The 26525-nt window shown below is 47.6% G+C and overlaps 3 protein-coding genes across 3 annotated transcripts; 2 read left to right on the top strand and 1 right to left on the bottom strand.

Moving 5' to 3' along the window:
• Window positions 1-9374: 9374 nt before the first annotated feature.
• On the top strand, window positions 9375-9728 carry N7489_004708 (uncharacterized protein; the record flags this gene model as incomplete). The annotated part of the gene is made up of 1 exon (XM_056710460.1): window positions 9375-9728. One exon carries the CDS (start codon window positions 9375-9377, stop codon window positions 9726-9728), a length of 354 nt encoding a protein of 117 aa, XP_056568881.1.
• Window positions 9729-12702: 2974 nt separating this feature from the next.
• N7489_004707 (uncharacterized protein) lies at window positions 12703-13392 on the bottom strand (the record flags this gene model as incomplete). Its single annotated transcript, XM_056710459.1, has 1 exon — window positions 12703-13392. One exon carries the CDS (start codon window positions 13390-13392, stop codon window positions 12703-12705), a length of 690 nt encoding a protein of 229 aa, XP_056568880.1.
• A 397-nt stretch (window positions 13393-13789) lies between these two features.
• Window positions 13790-14140, top strand: N7489_004706 (uncharacterized protein; the record flags this gene model as incomplete). Its single annotated transcript, XM_056710458.1, has 1 exon — window positions 13790-14140. One exon carries the CDS (start codon window positions 13790-13792, stop codon window positions 14138-14140), a length of 351 nt encoding a protein of 116 aa, XP_056568879.1.
• Window positions 14141-26525: the final 12385 nt, after the last annotated feature.

Raw genomic sequence — 26525 nt, 5'->3', positions numbered from 1 at the left:
ATCAACACTCCCATCAACACTCCCATCAACACTCCCATCAACACTCCCATCAACACTCCCATCAACACTCCCATCAACACTCCCATCAACACTCCCATCAACACTCCCATCAACACTCCCATCAACACTCCCATCAACACTCCCATCAACACTCCCATCAACACTCCCATCAACACTCCCATCAACACTCCCATCAACACTCCCATCAACACTCCCATCAACACTCCCATCAACACTCCCATCAACACTCCCATCAGCACTAACGGTTCAACACTACAAGCATTCCAAGACAACACTCATCTCTGTTTGCCTAATCTGAATGAAAGATGCCAATTTCCATTGTAGCGAGGAAGCTATTGGATCACAAGCTACCAAGGGAAAGGAATGTGAAATACGTCATTTGATACTGAAGACGCTTCAATTGTTAGTTTATGTGGCTATTGAATTGGCAAAGATCTAACTAGGGCCCCTTCTATGTATCCAATGATGACCCTTCGGAACAATGAACAGACGATGAAGATGTTGCGCAGGTCTTTGCTTCTCCGAATACTCTTGGAACACTCGAATACTGGTCCCTAGCACCACGAAGAGGTGCCTGCACGGGCTAGAGGCGCTTGTTGTCGCAGATGCCCCTGCGAGGCGCTTTGTTGACGCAGGGCCTAGGCTGCGGAGAACTTGGTAATGCAGCGGTCTCCTGCAGAGAACTTGGTAATGCAGCGGTCTCCTGCAGAGAACTTGTTAACGCAGCGGTCTCCTGCGGGTCTCACTTGTCATCACAGCGTCCCCCTGCGGAGTTCACTTGGTAACGCAGCGCCCCCCTGCGAGGTAGTCTTGTTGACGCAGCACCTCCCTGCGAGGATTGTTGTTGACGCAGACCTATCCTGCGGGGTAGTCTTGTTTTCGCAGCACCCCCTGCGAGGCATATTGATGACGCAGACCTATCCTGCGAGGTAGTCTTGTTGACGCAGCACCTCCCTGCGAGGCATATTGATGACGCAGACCTATCCTGCGAGGTAGTCTTGTTTTCGCAGCACCTCCCTGCGAGGCATATTGATGACGCAGACCTATCCTGCGAGGTAGTCTTGTTGACGCAGCACCTCCCTGCGAGGCATATTGATGACGCAGACCTATCCTGCGAGGTAGTCTTGTTGACGCAGCACCTCCCTGCGAGGATTGTTGTTCACGCAGACCTATCCTGCGGGGTAGTCTTGTTTTCGCAGCACCCCCCTGCGAGGCATATTGATGACGCAGACCTATCCTGCGGGGTAGTCTTGTTGACGCAGCACCCCCCTGCGAGGCATATTGATAACGCAGACCTATCCTGCGGGGTAGTCTTGTTTTCGCAGCACCCCCCTGCGAGGATTGTTGTTCACGCAGACCTATCCTGCGGGGTAGTCTTGTTTTCGCAGCACCCCCCTGCGAGACACAGTTGTTGACGCAGAGCCTAGGCTGCGGAGAACTTGGTAATGCAGCGGTCTCCTGCAGAGAACTTGTTAACGCAGCGGTCTCCTGCGAGGATTGTTGTTCACGCAGACCTATCCTGCGAAGCACCTTTTTACACTCGCGGGGCTCGTGGCAGCGAGGGAGCGCAAGTCTTACGTCACTGGGCTCGTGGCAGCGACAGCCGTGGTCACGGAGACTCTCAAGCCCGCAGGCAAGAGAGGGACACCATGACACAACGGAGTGTGAGGACCGAAGTCCTGATTTTTTTTGGGCTGGGAATCGGGCTCCTTTTATATTTTTTCGGCTACGTCTCTACCAAGGAACCAGTTGCGCAGTTGGTAGCGAGAGTCACCGTCTCGTTAATAAGCGTTGAAGGGGTGTTTGGAGACTTTGTGGCCTACAGAGCCAAGTCTCGACCTGGTATTCCTCTCAAAATTGTGCGTTGGGTCTGGTGGCCCACTTTCATCGACTGTTGAGGAGAAAGTAATGCCGCGAAAGTATGATTCGTACCCATCACCGAATTTGCAATTAAATCGCTCAACGCGCTTGCATTCTATATCTCCCCGTTTTAACCACGGTCACCGTCTCTTTCATGAGGATTGAAGTGCTTCGACAGATGCCGAAATAATGGGCTGGAGATGGCCGACGAAAACGCTGTGCTGTACCTGCGGTTGGCCGGAGGACCTTTCGGTCTCACTAGAATCAATACTGCCATCTCTAGGCTCGCGCCGCTGAATGTTATTTCTTTCCTTTCTACTCGCAGCTGACTTATGATGTCTTTACTAAAATCTCTACTCCCTGGGCGCATAGGCCCTGGCATACTTTCAATCTCAGGATGAAGATTGTCTTTCTTTGGCATGATAGCCAAAAAGGGTCCGGACCTTTGGAAAGCTCAGACAAGAAACTGGGTCTAGTTTCCAGGACATCAATGTGAACTGGTGCAACCAAGGCCCACGAGCTAGGTTCCCGTGATCGCCACCCCCTCACAAGATTGCAACGCTACTATTACACTGATGAGACCCTGGAGACGAAAAGCACCCGACGGGCCAATCAAACACCACGCGTGGATTTAGACAGACGCAGATAGGGTTCTGCGATGCAGATCTCAGCGACGACCCAGGGGACATTAGATCAGGGAGGCTCTATTTGTGGAGAGAAAATGGAAACAATTGCAAAGGTCCAGACACGATCAACAAGCCCAAAGTTGGCCGCTGTCAGGGTCCGAAGGAACGGGGGGTTGTTGCCTAGGCGGTACTGCTAGGGCAGGTGAGTATTTGGAATAACACGCAGACTTTGGCGACACAATGATAGGCTACAACCCGATCCGTGGTTGTGTTCTTGGTCGCAGGCATGAGAAGGTAAGTTCCCCTGTCAAGTGGCAAGCTGAACTTTGCCTATCTGGTCTGTAGAACGTTCTAGAAGCTACGTATCTTCTCCTGCAATAAGCCTTTCTCCGATGGTTATTGCTCTCTTTGGACCATAACAACACTTCCTCTCCATCTCTTCAAATCTACCGCTATTTCAATAACTCTAGCAGACGGCTTGTAAAGAACTATGCCGATTATGGACAAACCACATGAGCTTAAATAAAATGCCTCCGTTTTACTAAAACCGATTGGCCCCGGACAATATTTCGATGTGGGCCGGCTATCCTGCGGCCCTAAACCTTATTTCAATCGATCTGCACATCTTGATCAAGATGCTGAATTTAAAGAAACTTTCTAATAAAATGTTGGCCTTACCGCAGTAAATTTATCCTACATACCGCCCGGCGGAGATTGTAGTGTTTCTGTTCTAGTTCTCATTTTTGGGCTGCAAGGTTTAGTCACGAACAGACCAGAAAGTGGGCAGAAACCCAGGCTTGAATTCTTCATTAAATTCGCATTCTCTCACCGAGCGAGCATTTCCATGGTTCACCGAAACAAGCTCTCGAAATGATTTGCGGTGCCGCTACTGATCGGCAGTCTCGCTCGTGGTTCCGCAGTCTGTGTCAAACTTAATTTCCTTGGGACTTGGACGTGGGTCGAAAGCAGATCGGATGCTTCATTCCAAAGATCACTCCGCTCTCGACCACCGATCCAATTAAATCCAATCGGACATGTTTCCTTGGGCTAACAAGAACCCATATTTTTTAGTGTTGCTACCCTGTCCTATCTCTCTATGGGAACGCGCATAGTACCGTGAATCCTTATACACTGTCCGCAGTATTTTGCAGGTCACATGGGCCATGCCCCTGGTTTAGAATGACAAGGACGAAACTGTGTAGCTGGGCCTGCTCAGAGGCACCACGATCATGCTCGAATGTTCACCTTTGACTTTGGAACTTTCTCACTACTGTTGTAATTCCAAACAAGGGTGATTGCTTCTTCCTATACGAAATCCATGGAGTGATTCATATCTCTCATGCTGAGTGTTCATTGTCGAGTAAGCACAGCCTTTATGGTAATAACATACACCAGGACTATTTCATCGAAATAGTTGGCCACTGTTCCTTCGACATAGCAATGTAGCGCTCCAGTCGATGACATGCTGCTAGTGTGGACGTTCTGTTCGCCGGTATCTCAATTTTCTGGCGGCACAGACACGATGTACATAGTCCCACATCCAGGACGACGATCGTGTTCTTTGAGGCGAGTATGGAAGCGGTGCTGGCGTCACGCAGCCTGTGGCAAAAGGGTTAGCGTCTAATATAGGAAGAATAAAAGTATTTCATACGTATTTTCGAGCGTGCTGTTTGAGCTGGTTTATCGCTGTCACCAGACTGGCTAGGGTCGGCCGCTAGAATTGTTTGAAACCATTTATCAATGTTCCTTTGGGCAGAGTTATTGTCTGGCAGGGGTGATCGTGAACCGCTATCGACCAGCGAGCGCCGCATGTCACCTGGGCGCTTTTGTTTTCCTGAACGACCGGGGACTTTGGCGCTAGTGCGACGCTGCTTCCGCAGAATATGGTACTTTTTCCCTCGTAAAGACTCAACGCTTCGATCCACCTGATATTCTTCATAATATGCGTCGGAGAGGGCTTTCCACGACAGGCCCCGATGGGAATCCAACCAAGAGAGAAGGTTTTTCTCTTCCCATTCTGGCCAGCCGCATGCGCTACGTGGGGACATGGTGATGCTCGGGTAAGTCACAAAAGTGGGAAGAACGGTTGAATAAAACAGCAGAAAGTGAATTCGAAGAGGAAGGGTTGTTGAGTTTAAAAGATCATAGTGTTGCACATAAATATGGCGATTGCGTTTATGAGCCATGGCTCAGCTTGGTGAACTGGTACCAGACTCTCACGACTCGCCCCAGCTCAAGCTTCTGAAGGCCAAAAGCCTTTAACTTTTGATGTACTGTGTTTCGTTGAGAATCAACAACGTTGAACGGCCACCGTGCACCTGTTGACAATATCACATGGTTTCACCAGTTCGTTGAAACATGTCCGACTCTTAGTGAGCCATGCAGAAATAGAATAGATATCTACGTGCAGAATCAGAATGCATGGGTGTAAAATGCGTGCGCTTGCAATTCCCGTTATCGTGAGCAAGCAAAACACTTAATTCTAGTCCCGCGATACAACTTGCTATAAAGCCGGAGTGCTTTCCCTTCCTATCACACTCAACCAGAAGTGGGAACACTCGTTACCCCAGCGTAACCAAGACGCAGACATGGGCGGAATTCGAAAAGCCTCGCGCCCTCTTCGACGACCAGACTTTCGAAGCAGATTGCAACGTGCATTGTCATTGTCGTCCTTAGAGTCTGAGGATACCGGCAGTGTGTCCAGCAGCGCTACAGGTGATACAACAAGGGACGAGTCACCTCAGGAGGAAAATGACTCAGGCGACCAGGAAAATAGTGACGCAGCTGATAAGAGTGAGCAAGAAGCTACACGACAGCGGAGAACTGTGTTTGGACATGAAACGGACTTGGAAATACGTGGGCAAACTCAGCTATCCGGAGACAGCAATACGGTTGCTCTTGAACGCCTGACAGAGTAAGTATAATCCCACACGGACATAATTCAGAATTGGCCTGCTAACAATATCCAGACTAGATAACCGAATGGGGTGAGCTGCTGTCGATACTGAGTGAGAATGTAAAGTACTAACCGTCTCCGCAGGTCTATTGAGCGCTCATCGCATGACCAAGCCACCTGGAATGAAACCATTCGCAACGATCTGGTCGACATCTTGGGCCGATTGGCAATCGTCGAGACTGAGGTACAGAAGGTGACCGGACAGGGTACAAACAAATCTACAGAGTGCCAGAAGACTGGGCGATCCCTGCGTCGGCAGCAGTGATGCGACCCAAACTGTGTTTTGATATCCGACCATATTTACCAGAGCAAGGAAATAATTAGCGTTGGTCTTGAGTTGTGGATAAGATTGTTTCACCGACTGAAAGTATTACTATGGACACTCCCATTATGGACGCTGAGTTGGAGGGTCACTGGAAAAGGTCTGATTGACCCAATGCCGAGCTGCTGCCAGAGCGAGTCATGTATAGTTTTGTCGTCGTACTATGGTCTTCGAATTTTATTAATGCTTGCCTAGGTTGTGCACACCAAAGCTATCTCGCCCGAGCCGAGGGGCTAGTCGCGAGCCACTATATGTAAAAGAGTACTTTAAGCCTTTCATTAGTTCCACCATTGCAGATGGTTTGTACTGTCTAGTCCAGTATGGTTGTGCACGGTCCGTACAACTGGCGACTTTCCCCAAAGGCTAAAGCCACAGTAGTACATAAGAATTATACTCCATGTAAAGATGATTGCAGATTGGTTGTGACGATTGAGGTGCGATCCTTCGCGTTGATACTAGTACAGCAGTTCAATGTGCCATATCTATTGACTTGCGATAACCTAGTACTGTGTGATTGCTATTTGTGACTGAGATAGGTCAGGACATACTACGGCAAGCTTTGGCTGAAGACCAAGAAGAGATAATAACTGTAGTGCGCGAGAGCAGCGGGGGGTTCTCGATTAAACCCATAGCCACAGAGCCCCCTGATCGGACTACTAAAGATGCATTCCATTTACATAATGGGGAGACTAGGGTAAATGCGAACTCCACAGACCAGCGTGCCAAGGTCTTTCTTATATCTGAAGCGTATCTGAGCGGTGTGATACTGAACCACCGCGGCTGCGTCTGCACAAGTACCAGCCCATTTCCTCATACCTCTCCTCATTCTGTAAGAAATGACCAAGGACTCTGGAGCTGGTAGGCCTAGGGTGTGGTGGACGCCACGGCTAACCTGAACTGAATACTGTATCGAGACGCATGTGCTTACTCGTACTGGTGATTCTTAGGCCAGGGCGCCTAGCGATACTCTATAGAGCAATTAATAGAATTTGGCAACACAAATAATTAGTAGCGACTACTACCCTTAGCATGGTATGTTAAGAGTGTTGCAGAAAGCCTTTTCATAAGCTATATGCGCGTTGACTCCATTAAAAAGGCAATTCTATCCACAGGAAACTAAGCCCCAGCAAGTCCAACGCAGATATTCGTTCAAACGAGAGATCCGAATTGGTTGGTCGCAGACGGCTCCTGCTGGCTAGGAAGCGGGACATTCGATTCAGAGAGGCTGAGGAGGGCATTGTGGCCCTGAGTAACCGGGCCGCTTTGCTCGGCCCAGTCCGCGTGGATCACTCCGGAGCCCGGCAAATAGGATGCCAGTCGTCTGTTCTGGAGGGCATCGATCGTGTTCCAAAATCGAGTGGTCGTCGATACCATGTCCCCGTGTGCCTGATCCAGAACCAGCTGAATATCATTCCACGGCACCTGATCCTGCAGAGCGGCATTTGTGGACTCTAGCTGCTGCTGCAACTCACAGATCTCGTGCCCGACCCGCTGATTGTCAGCTAATGCCACATCTCTTGCTGCAATAACCAGCTGCAATTTCGAAGTTTCTTCGGCTTTCTCGGCTTCAAGTTGTTCCAGCAACTGGCAATGCTTACGTCTCTCCTCTTCTCTCTCCTCCTGTGCTTTTTGGATCTCTTCCTCAACGATGGACATCATATGAAGACATTTCCTATAGGACGCTTTATCATGTTTCAGCCTAGGCTTTCGTAATCTCGTGATGGAGGATGCCTAGCATAGTCAGTTGGGAGTACGTCAAGGTATGTCACCAGGGCAATGTTGGCCAAGGCAAATCCAGAACATATGGTGGAAGGTAGAGATTGGGTACCGTATGCTTGTGCAACCCAGTCGCCGGTTTGAGAGGGTTCCGATCGTCTTTAGATCTAGACCGCGTAGACCGAAGGGGATAACAGGAAGACGCAGCACGCAGCTGTACTTCGCTACAGTGGTCTGCCTGTTCCCGGAAAGCCTTGTAATTCTTTGCCATGCTAGGTGTGTTCGATCGTGAGATGAACAATGGCGCAACGAGACGTGGAAGGTTGAAAGTAATACAAGAAGTGAGTTTCGGGAAGCTGAATTATATAGTACGAGGAGACCCAAGCGCATGAATTGAACCCGAATGAAATCGCTCTTGCTCCTGCCCAGGACGTATGCCAAACAAGGGTCATAATCCTAAGAAAACTGAGCACTGGGCATTAGTGTGAACGCACAAAACACCTACCGCTCGATTATGGAGGGTGCGAGCCACAGGTCCGCACAAATATGTAGTTGTTGCATACAACCCTGTCTCATGATAGAAAGGACCAATCGGTTACATCCCGTCCAAAGTGTAGAGCTAAGAGTAAAATGTCATCTTTCAAATATTTTGTGAAGTTTGCCGACTCCCCGGACTATCCATTGGTCAGCCCTAGGAAATAGCGGCGTTGTCTTTCCGAATTAACAGTTCTAAGTTTCCTGTCCCCATACGTCTGGATTCCTTAACAAGCCGTTACTTGAGTCTCGGGGGAAAGGCATTTCTTGCGGCCAAGACTCAGTAGTAAGGGTATCAATCTAGTGTCCACCATAGCATAGGCATGCTTGGGGGGATAGGAACCTCCAGTGCTACGAATCAAGCGGCAGTCATAGCAGGTACCTGAGCATGTTATAATTGTCAGTTTAAGCTACGGCATGGGTCTCGGCCTTCACCCGTTGAGGGTTCTGCTATCAAGCACCCAGCTTGAGACTCCTACGGCTCACTTCCTGCTCGATTGAATGGCCGATCTCAGTGCAAATTTTCCGGTAAAGATGAATCTTACCGCTACTCAAGCTAGATTTGAGCACACTAGCATTTGCGATCGTGACGGACCAAGCGTATCCATCTTCAGGTCGCGGTTGGAGACGGACTTTTTCAGGAGCGACTACGATGCGAAGTCGGCCATCTAGGAGTATTAGCTGAGTTATTGTCAGTAGAGGGCCACAAATACATATATTGGCCGCTAGGGCTTCTCGACATTGCTGATTCAGTTTTTAAGCGATTCTCGTTGCTACGCTTAGGCATCGTAGGGTACCTTCAGCACTCAAAGAATATCAAGGGAATGGGGACGCGGGTATTAAAATATGATTCGGAACTGACCCTTCCGCCAAAACTCCGGCTCAATGTAGGATCGATGATTCGTTCTTTCTCAAGTCGAAAGTGGTATCCGTGGGTGGGGCCCTCCAGTATCCATTCAAATTGGGTAAATAAAGTTTCAGCTGAAATTTGATTAGTTGAGATTTGGTTGAAAATCGGGTATAACTTTTATTGAGACCTCATCAAGTAAACTGGGCTACTGAAGAAAACACAGGAAAAAGTAACCTCAATTTCTGTTCAAATACATCCTCAATCATTAAGTTTTGGTCGGCAAACGCTGGAATTAATTTGGTTGGGGCGTCTTCACGCTGCCAAAGATTTCTGCCTTCTAAGGTGCCGGCGGAACCCCGAAAACTGATGCCACTGAGCAGACTGTCGGGCTCGCTAACAACATCCCCAAATATCCAGCAAAACATATATATAATGGGCAGAGTTGGGTCAACTCCATGTCTTTTGTGCCACCTATCTGTTAAAATTTCAATGACTCCAACAGCTCGCCGGCCCCGCCGCCAAAGACTAGCCAGCGCCCACGATCTGACGCCATTACTGTGTGACCCCTCAAAGCTTCTGCCATCAATGATGATCACTCGGCGTGCCGGTCGTAAAATTTGCACTGACTCATCGAGCCCACCTTCGCAGCGAGCCAAGAAGGTCCTTGAAATGAGGATTCATCATCGATTTGATGGCTCGCACGTTACGTTCCGACAACCAGAAAGACCCCAAAGAAAGGGTGCCAAAGAACGTCGGCGCCGGAAGCGAGCTGTTTCAGAGCGAGAGGCGATTCGACTGGACTGGATGCGGCGACTTCGTCCCAAGCCCCATAGACGTTCTTAGGTCGGACAAGGATTGTGCAGACATAAAGACCCAGAGGGCAGCATGTTGCAATCTCTAGTTTCATTCCTATATCGTTGAATAGATGAAAGTAACTTGCAAGAAAATGAGAGTGAGAATGCAGTGCGTGATGAGTTAGCCCGTAAACATGGACTCTATGTAGGGGATTGCTCAGCTAGGCATCCTATCGATTGGTATACGCAAAATTGCCAGTATACAAGAGGATATTCTCTACGCTTTTATGATGCCTGTTGTATATAATTGCATACACAAGTGTCTACTGTAATTGGGACGCATAGAACGGGCCAGAAGAAGTGTACTGGGATTTAATGCTGCTTGCTTGCATGATAGGTGTGCCATTATCCGTGTCATTCTCGAAATTCGCAAGGGTCTCTCAAAACACATATTTTGCAAAGCGTGTAATCACCAAGTTGTTCTGAGAAGAGATGCTACTCTACATGCACTGAAGCAAGGAGAACGCAGTTTACGGTGTAGATAGAGTCCATGGGGCGTCATGTTCTATTTTTCTATACCTAATTTAGACTTGAAAACGATCAGTTGCGTGATTCTTGTGAACATTTTATCTTTTAGAGACAGCACGATTAACAAACCCCTGGTTTCAATGGTCTTGTCTGAGCCACCCGTCCACATACCACAAGCTAGTTGGAGATAACCAAGGATCCACCTATTTGGCTCACGGGATTGACTGCAAGGACGACGCCCAGATGGCGATGATGACCAGTTCGACCTGTTGAGTGTCAGAATTATTGGTATAACGGTATAACGTGGGAATCCGCGATTACCTCCAATGCAATCATCCACGATCTCTCCAACGTACCAATGACGGCAATCACAAGCAAAAAAAGTGCCATTGCAGAGAGATGACACGAGATACACCGCAACTTAGCTCGACCAGCAGTTGACTGTTGAAATAACCACCAATACCATGCAACTACACAAAGGTAGTCCGCGAAGAGGATATAGAGGCTACCCAGATGAGCAGATTTCAAAAGGAAGGTTCCAACGAGGGAGGCTGCTATTTTCGCCAAAGTTGAAGCCACAGAGAAAGAAGGGCATATGAAACGCAGTAATCGAGGTGTGAGTGGGTTTTCGCGCTGCTGGAAGATTATGCGAATGTACTGCAGCATTGTTAGCTCAGAACGAAGACACTGTATGTGACGGAGATCGGTGTGCTGTCAACTTACCGCTTGTAGTGGTGGGAATATTGGTGTAATCCAAAAGAGTACTTGACTCCATGCTGGAAACCTGTTGCTCCAGAACAACCCAGTAAGAATAGCAAAGGAACTACAAGAAAAGGCACATAGCGCTAAATCGACTTTATACCACCGCCAGCGTGGTTGGATGCAATACAAAAGAAATAGTCTCCCAAAGTTGAGAAGTAGAAGAATAGTCACCAAGACGGATCTGATGATGTTTTGTGGAACCACAACCATACTTGACTGCCAGCTAATGTTCTTGTTTGAACGAGGCCTTGAGGTTTATATACTGTGACAAAGACATATTGGCCAGGTAATAGTGGATAAATTCCTAGGATGTCCTCATTTGATTCTAGGATTTTGTTATACTGAGTTTCCTGCCTATAAAAAGCAGCTGCCCTCAATCTTATGACACTGAAGGTTAACTGAGGATTCTCAGTTGAGGCTTCGGGGCAACACTCTTGCTCTTTTGCTGCGCAGACCCGAGAATAGACCACATTTAAAAGCTTGCAGTATAGTTTCTGATTTAACTTGCGTCATGTAAGACCACATTTACAAGGGCCAATCACAGTTGCAGTATCCTGCTTTCACATAGACATCAAGGATATGCAGAGGTGGTGCATACATTTATAAATGCCTAACTCAATTTCTGGAGAGCACTGCCATTCTCTCAGGACTCAGTCTTCGGACCCGTAGAAAAAGTAAAGTGTGTGCTCGCTACAATATGCCTGGAAGTCACACAATGTTTTGATAAAACAGCATTCACCTTTAAAATGGCTGGAATTAGCCATAGAGTACACGGTGTCTTGAATGAGTGCATCCCAGGGGCAGTTTTCATGCACCGCGGATTCTCCGTGTCAGTTTCAGCAGTCCATGATTGTCTGCCCTGACGGACTCATTAGCTTATCGTGATTACTCCTTCGGCCGAAACCGTAACTAACCTTTGCTCAAGGCCCATTATTTGATGATGTTTTACCATCGGCAAAAATAATACGTGTCTCCTTTCCAAAGGGTGCTGGGATCAGCAAATGCGGAGACCGGGGTTACAATATCCGTTCACCGTCATGATAGTATCTTGCTATTCGTCGGCACACTATGGAACGGAGCAAAATGGATAGCTACATCACTAAACCATCAAAGTAAGCGAAATATGCTCTATTCATGGGTTATCGCTTATAATTTTCACTGGCGGTCTGAAGTGCGTATATGTTGTGTTGGCCGATGAGTAGTTGTTCAAACATCGTGAAGTTACCAAATTGGCAATCATATATAGATTGTGTTTCCCTTCTCTCACTCGTGTCAGAAGGTTCTAGACAAGAGGTTATACAAGATATCGTTAATTGGTTCCTGTAATCTACAGCATGCGATGTGCAAATAAGCGTCGATAGACGTGACAGAAATGCTTCTGCTATTTCAGGTAAAGTCAATCCGCTCAGAATATGGGACTTTTCAAATCGGTCACGTTTCTCCTTGCTCCTCGAAAAAATACACGCAGACTTTTCCAACTAAGAAACAAAACTTAATGACATAAATAAGAGATAATAATGAAATCGAAAACAGCATCTGGGTCACCGCGACGCAGACATTTCATATGGTGAATAAGTCACGCACTTGAATGTTAACGGCTCATCTAGACAGTAGACCGGGATTAAACCGAGCGATGGACAGCAGGACATGGCGTTTCATGCGTGCGAGCCTTTGTAGTCCACTATTGCCATGATTCCGCACACTCGATATCAAGACATGTAAGGAATTGCTACCTACAACACCGCTTTGGAATACTCCACGAGGCTGTATGTCAAGACTAAGTACATGCCGTGGAGACTGGGCTGCCAGAACTGGACCATTCCAATTCTCTCAAGAGGGCGCAAAGCGTACAGAGCACAACCGCAGAGGTTGAGAAGTACCAGTCTGCCGAATGCAGTGGCCAGTGGAGAGGGAGGGTGGAGCGGCTCGGCCAATGCGTGAATGGACGGTACCAAGGCCAACAGGACCACTGAGGCAAATTGAAGAGACAATCGGGCGGGAAATGCCCCCGTGTCCACGTCTTTGAGATAGCCGTCCGAGAGGCTCTCAACCGCGATCATGGTGAAAGCCGATGCGTACCCAAGTTGTAGCAATGGTTGGGCTGGGAAGAGAAAAGCGATCGTGGGAAGAGCTGTGGTCCAGACAAGGAATAAATCAACAAACCACGGGGAATCTTGCTCTTTCGTCATTTTCACCTTCTGGAATGCACTGAAGCCATTCTGAAAGATAACATACAGATACCATATGGCACTTCCTCCACCAAACGCCATCACTGCTAGAGCGTATGGGATTGACTGTTGAGATGAGGGGAAATGGAAGATCAAGAACATAAGTAGATAAATGACAAAGTATGAGAATCCAAGCGTGCCTATGATGACACCTATGGCGCAGTTGCGCAGGTTTCGGTAATCGAGCGTGTCCATTGTGTAAAGTTGGGGTAAGCACCGGCCCTCTTGAGGCAGCATTCCTCGGGCGAGCATTTGGCTTTATAGACAAGAGTGGAACTCAGATTTACTCATTGACCGTGGGTGAGGTATTGCAGAAACATACAGTAAGTGTTGGAATACTGATGGGTGCGGTGTTGATCACAAGAACGGTGAGGAACCATCATATCTGTGGTGACCACCCACCTCAACGGCCGGCACCTCAGAAGTGACCACGTTTATGTTGAGTTGCCAGAAACTCATTTTTTGCCTCATCGATATTCAATCTGACCAACCGACCGACAGACCTTCCTGACTATGTAATTGGTCTCTCTCATTATGCAAATGCAGGACCTGAGAGTCGATTGTGATTCTACCTCTCTTCCATGATAGCACCATGGAAGATATTGTACAGATTGTACGCCAAATCGGTCAACAACAAGCTCATAATGCTTATTATCGCGATTGCTATTCCCACTTCAAGCTACTCCAAGAGCTCACAGAACATACGTTCACCGAACTACAAAGACTTTACAAATCTGGCACCGAGCGCTCGACCAACTCTGTCCATCAACTTCTCCGAAATTTTCAGAACACAATCTGTAATATGGTTGAAAGAGCATGCGAAGCCCAAGCGGAATGCGAGGAGTTCTGCTCAGTGAATGAATCACACTCAGCGCGCGTTGTCTTCGAGCCCATCAGGAGAATGTACACCGACCCACAAGCCTCATTGCAGGGTACAGGATGATGGTGGAACTACTAGCCTGGCATCGTCGCCTGAGGAGATGGACGAGCACGACTGGTTACTCTACTATGGTGATATTTTCAAAGGCGGAATTTCTGTAATGCTGTATAGCCGCGTGAAAATCATAATGTATTTTGTGTACCACAGCATTTCACTCCAAAACCTCATATACCATGTAGGAGCCCACCAACACAAAGCTCTCATGAATCAGACGCAGCTATCAAGAAGTTCCGATTACCACAGAATGGGCACCATAGAGGCGAGCAATGTTTAGCTCCACCATCTGCCACCGTCCTTATATATCATTCCCCACACACTCCCAGCCGAATGACGATCTACGGGCTTGGCAATTAGATGCAACAGCAGAAAAGATGGACCAACCATATGGTTGAACCACCAATAGAAAAGAACACTGCCAACCATGCTGTGGTAAACATCTTAGCTCCAAGGGTAACTTCAACGCCGTAAGGCTGCAGCGTGTTCTTGACCTTGGAAGCAAAAACCCCATACATCACCGTGACCACAATTGTGGCAGTCATAATCAGCATTGAGGAAAGCTTAATTTATCAGCATGTCTCTTCGATATTTGTCCAAGTATCACATACCGTGCAAAATATGGCAAGTGGTCTGGTGCCCTTTGAAAAGAAAACTTTGCGACAAGCCAAAACTCCGGATAATGTGGTTACCACAAACCCAGCAATATACAAACAGATCACACTCTGGGAAAACCGTCGGTAGCCGGAAACCAAGCTTAGGTCAATATCTGGAAGTATGTTGCTGAGATTTATGGGTGTGGAATCAAGCACGGCGGATAGATCAAAAGTAAAAGAGGTGCTGGGGTCGGAACAAACCATCTCCGAGCCATCCTTGGCTTTACAGTAGCTCCAGAGGCCAACCAAATAGTATTGAGGCAGATGTGACTTGAGTTTGTGTACCTGGGCTTTGACCATGCTGCTGGCAGCTGACGTTGCCTCATGGATTGCTTCATTTGCACTGGTATGGATGATAGATGCCACGCCTTCGACGGCATTTCTTCCCCCGTTCTCAATACGCGCAGTATCAATATTGAATGAGTCCCGAATTTGCAAATCACGCAGCTTTGGAAATTCTTTCAGGTCTACCTGCCGATTGCTTAGCATTGATTAGCATGGAAGTTTTTCGGGCGTATCTTACTTTTAGGAAATGTAGACCCTTCGGCGAGGAAGACGACGAACATCCGACAAAGACAAAAGATAGACAGACTAGAACGGCGACGGTAAATGATAATGCTGTAGTTGAAACTAGCGAATCCAATCTGCTCTTGGTAAAAAGCTTCATGGCTTCAGAAGAAGATAAAGGAGTGTCTCTTGACCGAACAATAGACTTTGAGATCGAGAGAACAATTGAGAACTATGCTGTATCGCAATACAGGGAAGCATATATACAATCTTTCCAGTTATGGTCAACTTAACCCGTGTGGGCAGTGTTCTGCAAATTTAACTGAGGCCGGCGCAATTTTCCGCCTCATTCTATGGGCAGTAGTAGATAAATGTGTCAGGTAAACTACAGTGAATAGGGATCCATAATACATAGGTGTTGTGAGGGCAGGCAGATAATTGACAGTATTAACCGCCGGAATATGAGGGCATGCAATTACAAGTGATCAGGCTGACGAGTTAGATCTTCGGCCCACAATTATTCTCAGATAGATTCAATAATTAAGTTGGTATAAATACTACTCCACGGAGTGACCCTCGACATCTAACTTGCCTTTCTCGTTATTCCATACACCTCCTCACCTGTAAATCGCAGCTGACTTGTACTAGCCCCCGTCATGTCATTTTCTAGGCAGTCAGAAGTTGAACATTGGGAACGGAAATTATATGACTATCGAGAAAGTCATTTTGAGCTATCTGCCAGAGTGCACATCTCTCACCTCGTCTTCGAGAGTGGGTTCAGAAGACGGATAGACGGCCGGCAGAATATCCGTCGATTGACACAATTGATGAAGATGCAAGGCTGTCAACGCCTGATGAGGGACAACCACGTGCCGGTGATAGTCCCCAGGGCTCATTGGCAAGACCGCGTGCGGCCCCGATCTGGCGGTGGAATCATTCCTAGCTTGGATATGGAGCTGGACTATAGGTTGTGCGCATACGACCACGAGAACCTCATAACAGCTGCAAGGAATTTCCTTGGCCACGACAATCAGTGGTGGATCGTAGATGTCTATCTAACAGATAATGAGGAAGGTGCGTTTGCTCAGTTTCAGCTCTCAGAGATCCTCGTTGATAAGTTTATAGTGTCGCCAGACGATCACAGAAATGAAGCGGAGTCTATTCGTCACAAATTCATCCAATCGCTGAAGGAGCGGTATCCAAACGACAATCGCCCACCTGATGGACTGATCTACGAGCGGATTAACCGGTACGAAGGCTACCTCGATACGCCCAGGGATCCGCTCGCTGCGAATAACTGGTGGGCTGTACTGGAGGCCCTCGCGGGAAGCAAGAAAGGAAAGTATTTGAAGCAGTTTTTCAAACACGAGACCTTACACCAAAAGCTAAATTCTTTGCTCGTTATTCCGGGTCTCTGGGGAGGGATGCGGATTGGGCTACTTCATAAACTGACAGCCATGCATTGCGACGAGGTAAATTTACTCTGAACCACAAAGCCAGTTCCATCTCAGCTAACTTGATTGCAAATCTAGCCAGTAGCATGCTACTGGGAATTGATCTTCTCCACTTTTTCGAGACTGGTTAGAGGAAGGGAAGAGCTTTTATTGCTGATTGACGGAGTTACGGTCGAGCTGCTTCAATCTCGCGTCCCTAAAATCTCCCGTAAAGATTTGCAATCCTTGCAGGTCGAGTTGGAGGAGGGCCGGCTTTTCCCGAACTTCTCGGAAGAGGCTCGGCAGGACATATGGGCGCGTTTGAAAGAGATCGATTATCCAATTCCAACCTTGAAAACATTTTTCAAAGATCGGCTCTATCTTGAGGTGGCTCAAAGTGTCATGAAGAGACTGTTCGTCCAGCCGCGAGGGGATAAGATTACCATTGACCAGGGTGTGTATGGGAAGTATGACACTCCGGTTCCCGTCTCGATGGTGCTGAGACAGGAATGGTTAGGATCCGACCTGCTCGAATTTTGGCGCTTCAGCTTCCAGTATGGATTTGAAATGACCGATCACCAACGCCTTAAATGGCCGACAGACGCTGATCCCGAGGATATGCTTGATCGGCGAAGCTCCGGATCGTCCTTTCTTCCCAAGCAGGGAATATGGCGCCATTTCTTTACACTGGTGAGAGCGAGAGGTTTCCAAGCACCCGTCACAGACGACACGTCATTTGCAACAGGGGAGCTACCTTCCCCTAGAGTGTGCGAATATCCAGAAGACTTAGCCGAAGAAATAGAAGTTGCCAAAAGATGTGGGAAGCCGTACTCGAACACTGTCGAGGCAGATCGATTCGCTTTGTCCGCAGAGACGCTGCGGCAAAGTCAAGCCTCGGTTCGAGTGACGGCGGGGTTTCTCCGACAGTCTGTTTTTAAGGCGTTCTTTGGCTATCTGTGGAATAGCAATAGTCAAATGGCCGGTGGTGATCCTCCTGACGACAACATTGAAGTTCACCATCGCGGCGAAAGGCCGACTACCGCAAATGTTGGTCGGGCCATGATAGCCACAGACGGCATGGACGTGGATCCTAGGAGCCTCAGGCCAAACCCTCTCGTCACCTCAGCAGCGCGGACGCATAATGCCGCGGCTACTGCTTCACCAGCTGACATACTGCCGCCGTTCGGTGTCATGACCATCACGGTTGGACGAACTACACGAATATTAGACCTACCAATCCACGACTCATTTATGAAAGACTTTTCGACTGGTCTATTCAACAACAACTTCAACGTCCAGACCGATGAGAGGGAAAAGCGATCCATTTCCCCATATACGTGCTACTCTCATTATCTGCACAATCCGTCGTCGGTGCTACACGCCGAATTCAGACAAAATGAGCATACTACCTACGCTATTGCACCCTCGCAAATCGGCGCTGGGAGCAAGAGAAGGATGCTTGATGAAGACGAGCAGATGGCTAGAGCGGAAATATGGTTACAGGAGCAAATTGCGTTGCTTTCGGATCGGCGTAACGGCGACGAAGACCTTTGACGGGAAAGGAGGTATCAAATTCGGGTTTCACCAAGGCCTTGAAGAGGCTCACGGTATAGAGGAGGCCTGGTATGGTAGAGATGGTATGAGTGAGGCATGTAAAAATTCATATGTTATGATCTATCATATCTCAGAGCATGTTCCTGTAAACGGCAACGTTTTAGCTTGAAGCGAGCAAGCCTATGGTATCTATCTTATATAGTGCGAAGGAATAGATGATGATGTACTTCTTGATTTATTGGGATGCATCGTGGTTCGATCAATTATATTTCTTAGACATGCGCTTGGTGTCCGGCACTGATCGTTATTTATATTTTACAGCTGACAATTAGATGTAAGTTCCATAGCCCGAGGAATCTCAATGGCTTCAACTATTCTCTGATTTATATACTCTTCTTTCATTCAACACATAGCGTCATACTTGTAGTTCACTCTCTGGCCACCATCAAGGGTTCTACACCACATGGCGTCGCTTCAAGTTTAACAAGTGAGGTGCTGCCTCTTTTATCTCAATGGACTATGGTACACTCCGCCGACTCAAATACCTTTGCTGACCCAGAGGCGCAATGACAAAGACCACCCTCACGATGGTCCGCCTCCCTAAATATATAATTAGACAACACAACTTGAATTCCATATCAAAGAGTGGCTTACTTGATGAGGCAGGTATTCAGGTCGAGTTCCCCAGAACCCTTCGGCGAGGGTATTGTGGTGGGGCCATGTGTCTCGCTAGGTGCGCTTGGGGATGCCGAGATGCTCGCAAAGCTTGATGTATTCGGGAGCTCGCAGCTAGAGCTCGCAGTATGGGTAGCAGACCCGGTACTCTCGGTACTGGTGCTTGTCTGTTGTTGAGTGCTTTCGCGTCTTGTAGTCTCTTTATTCAGTGGTGGCGATTGGCATGAACAATTGCCCTGCTGTTGCGAGGGAACCTCATCACCAGCTGCCCTTTCTGCATGTTGCCTCACCGAAGCCATCAGGGGAAGTTGACCGTCCAGGGAGACTGCAATACCACGACAATCGATGGAAGGACCATCAACACCTGTAAAGGTTAGCAGTCAGGTATAATGCGAGGGTAGTATGATACCTACATCTACTAAGTGCGCTTTCCATCTCAGCCTCGCAGTCAGGCGACAAGGAAACTGATTGCGTGTGTCCAGAAGTTGAAAGCGTGGCATTCAAGCTTCCTCCCATAGCTTGGTGCCATGTGCTGACTGTATTACATGTGAATTGAATGAGGGGCCTAAGATCAAGGGCTTGAACCTGACCGAGGATAGCGATGACTGTAAGCAGAGACCTGAACATGATCAAACAACTTTGGTATCCAAAGACCCGGCTTTGGCGGGCGGGTGGTGCTGCGAAGCGCTTTTATATCATCAAGGCTCGATGAGCATATTTCTGAGGCACCAATTTACCTAGGAGGCGTGGCAATCATATGAAAGCAAGAGAAATAGAGAAGAACGACGGGTGGTGCATCATTATGTTGGCATCACTGGCATCAAAGAAATGCCGATGACATTGAAAATTGATGTTAGCGGGAGAATCAACTTTTAATTTTGGGACATCACATTTGTGCCCGTATAGCTCAATTTAAGATTCCCTGCGTGTGAAGCTATAACTTTAGAAATATACCATTTCCAAGACCCAAGAGATATAAATCACCCTCGATCTCCCTCTCTGTAACGGACTTTGTCTATTTCCAATTAACGTGATGAGGGCCGGTGTAGATTCTGCTAGCATTTTGTTGCTGCTTCTCGCCGTTTTAGTCGTGAGTGGCTGCACATTCGCTCTGCATTATGCGGTTCGCATATACTGACTTTCATAGGTCGCAAGGCCCCATGATGAACAGATCCACACAGCAACATCTACCCATCCAGTGCGATCCCCAGAAAGCGCATCCGCGACCGTTACCCGCTGACGTATTTTCTAGTATCATTCTTCGCCAACATTCCCGCTGCCGAAACTACCGTACGAAATGATCATAGAGGTCGGTCCCTATCATTGATTGTTTGCAAGTATCTAATGATCGCAACAGCAAACTCCGGCTTGTGTATATTCGCACGGAATTGCTTACATGGACGCTACGACGGAGAACATTGACCACTTGAGCAAAGTCAGCGAAACCTTGTGCAACGTTGATGCTGGAAATTGTCATCGTCTCTCATATGCCAACCTATCTGGTATATTCCTTTGCAACTATGTAAGTGCTCCAAACTTCAAGGCAAACAGGGCTCCGTGCTGACGGCACTAAGAGCCTCGAGCGCATCTCAACAAACTGTGGAAGCCTTGTGCCACTGGCGACTAAGGTTCAGCAAACATGCCAGGTCGACAACTTTTATACGTTTGGAATAATCGGCGGCTCTTCTCAAAACGCGAGTGACTCGATTGACTTTCACTTGGTAGTTGCGGGCGAATCCATGGGGTATCCTATAGAGTAGTTCAGACCTCACGACCTTGCCACTGAGTCGGATTGGTATTCCAGGTGGACCAATTAAGGTGCTGCCGGAGCGTAGCACGGATGTGATTCACATTTTCATATGTAGATTCTTACAGAACTTTCAAATTTAGGGAGCCTGTTTTTCCTATAGACGCGCTCGGAATGAGTTTCACCAATTTGTTCTTTTTGATTGCTTCTCAACCTCTATTTTTATTGACACTAGGCCCAATGTAGCTAGTGGATATCCATTGCCCTTTTCCTATTCGATAAGTAATTGATGGGCTAGCCAGATGTAGGCCGAGTTGGTCTGGCCAAGACTTAGGAAAACCCAAAGAGAATAAAGTGGTGAAAGGAATTTCGAGCGGACCTGTAAAGCTCGTGCGTTGGTAATGCCCTTCCTTCAAAATATCCAAGGCTATCGCTACGCAAGAAGCTTCTTAGAATGCTTGGAATAGCATACGCCGCGTTGCACTGTAAAATCGTTGAAAACCAGTACCAGCCTTAACTCAATCATTGTGCTCATGCTTACTGCATGACCGATGATATAATAATTCGACAGTACTTCCGCCCAAAATAGCCAAAAAGCATAAAACGAATAATGTCACGCGCGTAAGGAAGGAAATCGGTCAATTAACAGAGCGGTCAACCCCGGAATATTCATCCTATTTCCATCAACTGGCCCCTCACTGCATTTCTCGAGATAATGCTGAACCAGCAAAGATCCAATCAAACATATCCGCCTCGGGGATAGCTCATTTTTAGTCATCTCCTGCTTGCACACAACTGCCTTTGATGAACCGTTTCGAGATGTCAGTTCTTCGAGCTCTGCTTGTAAGAATGACAAGTGCGCACGAAGACGCGAAATCCGTTTTGAATCTCGATAAGCAGCCCGACTCAGTCGTTTCACTTTGGGCCAGCCTCGTCTCTTCAGAGTTTCAATTTTGGTCAGGATTTGACCTGTACCCAATAGATTTACTAATGGTACCCGATATTGCTTGGCAGGGAACGTAATCTTATAATCATCCCTCTTTCGCTGAAGCGCCTGTTTAGACTGCAATTGAGCCAACAGATGCGATAACATGGTCGTAGGATCCAGGCTGGGACGGTGAATATTTGGTATTGTTGCCATCGATGTTCCCACCGGCCGCTCCACGTCATTCTCGACGGCGGCGGTGATACGATGAGTTGGGGAGGTGCCCGAAAAGAGTAAAACCAACAGGATCATGCAACTGATACAGCATTCATCGGAGATTTGGTCTCGCCCATCTGGCGACACTTTTGTTTCTAAAGCTTTGCCGGGATTTTGGCTAATCAATTGATGCCCAGAAGTCATGACCTGGCCGGTACGGATGCTGTACGCACCCACTTGCGCCGTGGGTGTGTTGAAGCTAAAGTCCAACATGACGTACGGTAGCTGTCCTGGACTTACTGCGCGGGACTAGCAATATTAAATAGAGATCAAGTATTCTATAATAACTGGAACGGCGCTACGAGTTTGCCAGTACACCATAATGCGACCGCGGTCACCGTTGTCGATCTTTGAGGCTAGGCCATTTGTATGGCTGTCGGCATCAACGGGATAAGGATTATGCTGGCAGGAAGCAGAATTGGAGGCTGGAGACGGAGAAGCCTCATTATGAGAATGGCCATGTCCGTACCAGGTCGACTCCGAATTAGAAGGCGTAGCGTACATGTTCAAAGCACGACTGTGCTGATGTTGATTTCACCGTGATCATTTTTACCACCTTACCACCTTACCACCTTCACCACCTTCACCACCTTCACCACCTTCACCACCTTCACCACCTTCACCACCTTCACCACCTTCACCACCTTCACCACCTTCACCACCTTCACCACCTTCACCACCTTCACCACCTTCACCACCTTCACCACCTTCACCACCTTCACCACCTTCACCACCTTCACCACCTTCACCACCTTCACCACCTTCACCACCTTCACCACCTTCACCACCTTCACTGTCGCTGAGTCCTGAATGGGAACCACTCTTAGGCTTAGAGTGACTTACATCTCATATGCACTAGACTTAGAGCTTGGACATTAAAATATGCGTCCAAGAGTCTAGTTGGAGAAATAGGTGGTCTCGAAATGAAGCATCGGCCTGATCTATCAAGATTAATTCTTAGATAAATATTGCGAGATATTTTATTGAGGTGCCGACTCAAGTATCATTTGAAAAATGCGAGAATTCAGCTGTCCTTAGTATGACTTTCGCTCTTTTTTCCGGGGAATCTACCACTCGTTGCGAGGGAAGAGTGGTCGAACCCACGGCATGCCTATGGAGATAACGGAGGATAAAGCAGTGTATAATAAAGACCCCAATCAAAGCAACACTGCCTCCTAAAACGCTGCTGAGTATAAGTAATGTGCCCTGCTTTGAAAGCCTTGCCGATAGATTACTACCATAGATTGCTGTATCATGCCATTCGTGATCTGAGGATTTTGTAGCTGATGTTGGTCCAGAAATTCGCGAAATAGTTTGAGAGGTAGCCGCCGTTCCTGTCAACGTCCTCGACAAGGTTTGGCTTCCATCGTTAAGAGTCAGACATAAGTGATGCCCAGTCGTCCCAGTGATACGACTAGCAGCGTCAGACCACTCTGTGCCAGAAGCTCCGTCGCTTTTGGACACCCTGCTCTGTCCGGTTCCTCTGATCTCGGAAGCTTCGGTATGTATTTGGCTAGTCGAATGATACAGGGACTCCACGAAGGGTCCCGACGAGTCCTCAGAGTGCGGTGTTTCCAAACTAGCCCATACTTGAGAGGTACGATTGAATGCAAACGGCGAAAAGGTGGCTCTTGTGGTCACGTTCTGAAGCAAGTCGGTAGTGTTATTCTTTGAATTCTCAATCGGAAAGAGACTATGGTCATCAGAACCGGTGCTGGTATATGATCCTCTTATGGCACCGGTTATTGAATCTTTTTCGGTAATTGCTTCATTGTGCTTGGGTTCCGTCGTAGGCTCATCACCAGGAGCGCTGACTGGAGAACTGGAGTGTAATAGTAAATCACAGTATAATGGTCGATGCAAGGCCGACAAAGGAAATTGTCTCGAGACTGGTGTGACGTAAAGCCTTGATCCCTCCTCATGCAGTGCCTAGCTTGTCTGAGAACCATTTGCTTGAGTGTACGTAGGCTTCTGTGAAGTCGACGTCGGCTGTGTGCCAATAACTGTCAGTGATGGTATTCAAAGACAATATCTCGTCTGCAAAGGCCGGGAAAGTATGCGAAAAATCTGGATAGAGGTATGTATGATACATACGATTGCTGAGTGATAGCTATGACTTTCCATGGCAAGCTGCTTTACAGACTGACTGAATATGCATTGATCAAGCACGGGAAGACCAGACCGTGCCAGTAAGATAAGGTGGACTGTTCAATACATTGGGTCTTTGGGGAATCGCCGATAGAATTCCAAGTATCCAAGGCTAGGGATTGTGGCAATATAAAAGGCACGTAGACTATTATAACAGTTAGTTATGCCTGGTGCTGGCCATGGAAAATGTCAATTCTGCACGTTAATACCCAGCCGCATCTTTTTATCCGCTAGCCCGCAATATAAGTCGTAGCAGTAAACATCGTTCAAAGTTCCTGCAAATGGTGACCATCGTTGAAGTAATAGATTGGATATTCAAGCCATCGCAGATGTCCGACATAAATAAGTGCATCCACCGGCCGCGGCAAACTACTAATTCAATTGCAGCAAATTAGGGGACAATGGCGCCGCCTCTAAGTCGTGTCAAGCGAGAGCAACTCCGTAAGCGTCGCAACAATCTACTACGACGCCACAATGAATTTTGGCTTCTGTATGGGATGAAAAGCTGGCTCATCATGGAACTGCCTGATGGTCAGATCTTTACATACCACTCCTATCCAGACACCCCTCCGCCCTCAAGGGAAGATATGGTAAGGCAAAATTAGTATGAGTATTCAGTAATTTGCCGCTGATTGGTGAAAGGAAACACGGCCCAAGCCCACTATTGTTCGCACGCCTCGAGACTATATTTCTGCGACCTCTACTCAAACAGTTGGCAGAGAAATCCCGGTCTTCTGTGCCCCAGTTCGTCAGAACCAAAAATGGGAAGCTCTGGCGAATCATTTGAACAATAATCGTCGCATGGTCTCGTAGTAATACAAACCGTTTCGTGCTTAGTTAGTTCACTTTGGTGCACAGTGGGATCCGTGGCGCACGTCAAGAAATACCGATCTCAATACGGTGGTTAAAGCAATGGAACCTGTTCAATATAGATATAGAAGCCGGGGTATGACATCTCACTACATACAACGGGGAGAATCGTAACCATTGTCACCATTTTATTTCTTTGATTGTTTTCTCAAACTCTCAGTCTAGTCACGCCAGGCCTAATGTAGTTAGTCGATGATGTACTGCTCATCGCCCTTTCCTATTCGGCAGCCCGAATTGGTCTAGGCCAGAAGTAGATTGGAGGCGACGACCCAAAGAGGACAGTAGGAAGGCTAGTTTGGAGCGGACAAGTAAATTTCTGTTGGTTGTAATACTTGTCTTGTTTCCTACAGCCATATTGAGAGAAGATTATAATTCTAGTAAATTTGAGAAGTTCCAGTATTGAGAGGCTCTATTCGGTATATGCAAAGGCCTAACCTATCTACGGGCTGTGATCGGCTGGTTATGGCCGCCGATTGATATTGACCTCAACTTGCGCTCTTCTTATTGAGTCTTCCAACCAGGGGATCGAGCGAGGGATAATGGCTCATCTTCTACGACACATTGCAACCGTCACCCTGTGTCCAGTTCCCCGATGCTACCTACGCCTAACGTGCATCCGGCGATGTCGGTGGAGTCGACCGTGTTTCGCGCTTGGATCAAGAGAAACTGTAACATGACATAAGTACTGTAAATGGAACGCTTCAAAAGGGGTTATAATACTTACTGATTGGGTCACTAGAAAGGCGATGGCTTCGCCTCACGCTGTGAGTGGGTAGCGAGCCAGGTGTCTGTGTTGCAGAGAATTGTCAGCGCAAGTCTTCGTGATATCGTAATATATGGGCAGTGTGTACTACTAGCACTGGTGGGAACATGATTGCCTTTAATGGCCTGGAAGCCTGGTGGATTATTAGCATATCTCGGACTCGGACGGCGAAAGAAAGAGTCATACCACTGGAATGGTAACCAGTAGGACGCCCAGAATGAAGACCCCCAGTGCGATCATCTGTAATATTTTTTAGAAACGCTATATGCATCGTGAAGGGGAATGAGGGAAATAGTTCGATGTTATATACCTGACTTTTGTAGGCAGTCTTGCAATACAAATTGTGGTTTTGGGGATATATATAACATGAGGGAGAGAGCTACCGACCCCTGTTGAAGTCACAATCTAACTCGTTGGCCCGCAGTAATTTGATGCTATCGCCTACTCAGAAACATGAGGGATTTTTGAATTCATCCTACCCACTTAAACGGTACCCCAACCTCAGCCAACCAGGTTCTCACATTTAGCAATGATATATATTTAGGGGAATTCAGCAGCTCACAGGCTACGTATCGCTTCGTTAGTTTAGATCATTATTTATAAAGCCCCCAAAGGGCTAAAATTCACAACTTAGTCACCTCTATGGTCCCGAAAGATTTGCTACATGAGGGTATGTTTGTCACCGAATTTGACAACCGGCGTGCTTACTAATTAGCTAACCACTTCGGACAGGGGTGATGGAAAGCATAATCTCGCTACCTGGATTTTCGGCTCGCTACTTTCCCTTTTGCGCTCAACACCAGATCCTGCAAGCCATACAGCGACAACTCGAAACCCATG

Source organism: Penicillium chrysogenum (assembly GCF_028827035.1).
Source record: "Penicillium chrysogenum strain IBT 35668 chromosome Unknown utg000002l_segment0_segment0, whole genome shotgun sequence".
Lineage (NCBI taxonomy): Eukaryota > Fungi > Ascomycota > Eurotiomycetes > Eurotiales > Aspergillaceae > Penicillium > Penicillium chrysogenum.
Note: the sequence above shows the minus strand (reverse complement) of the source record. Positions and strands in the feature narration are given on the sequence as shown.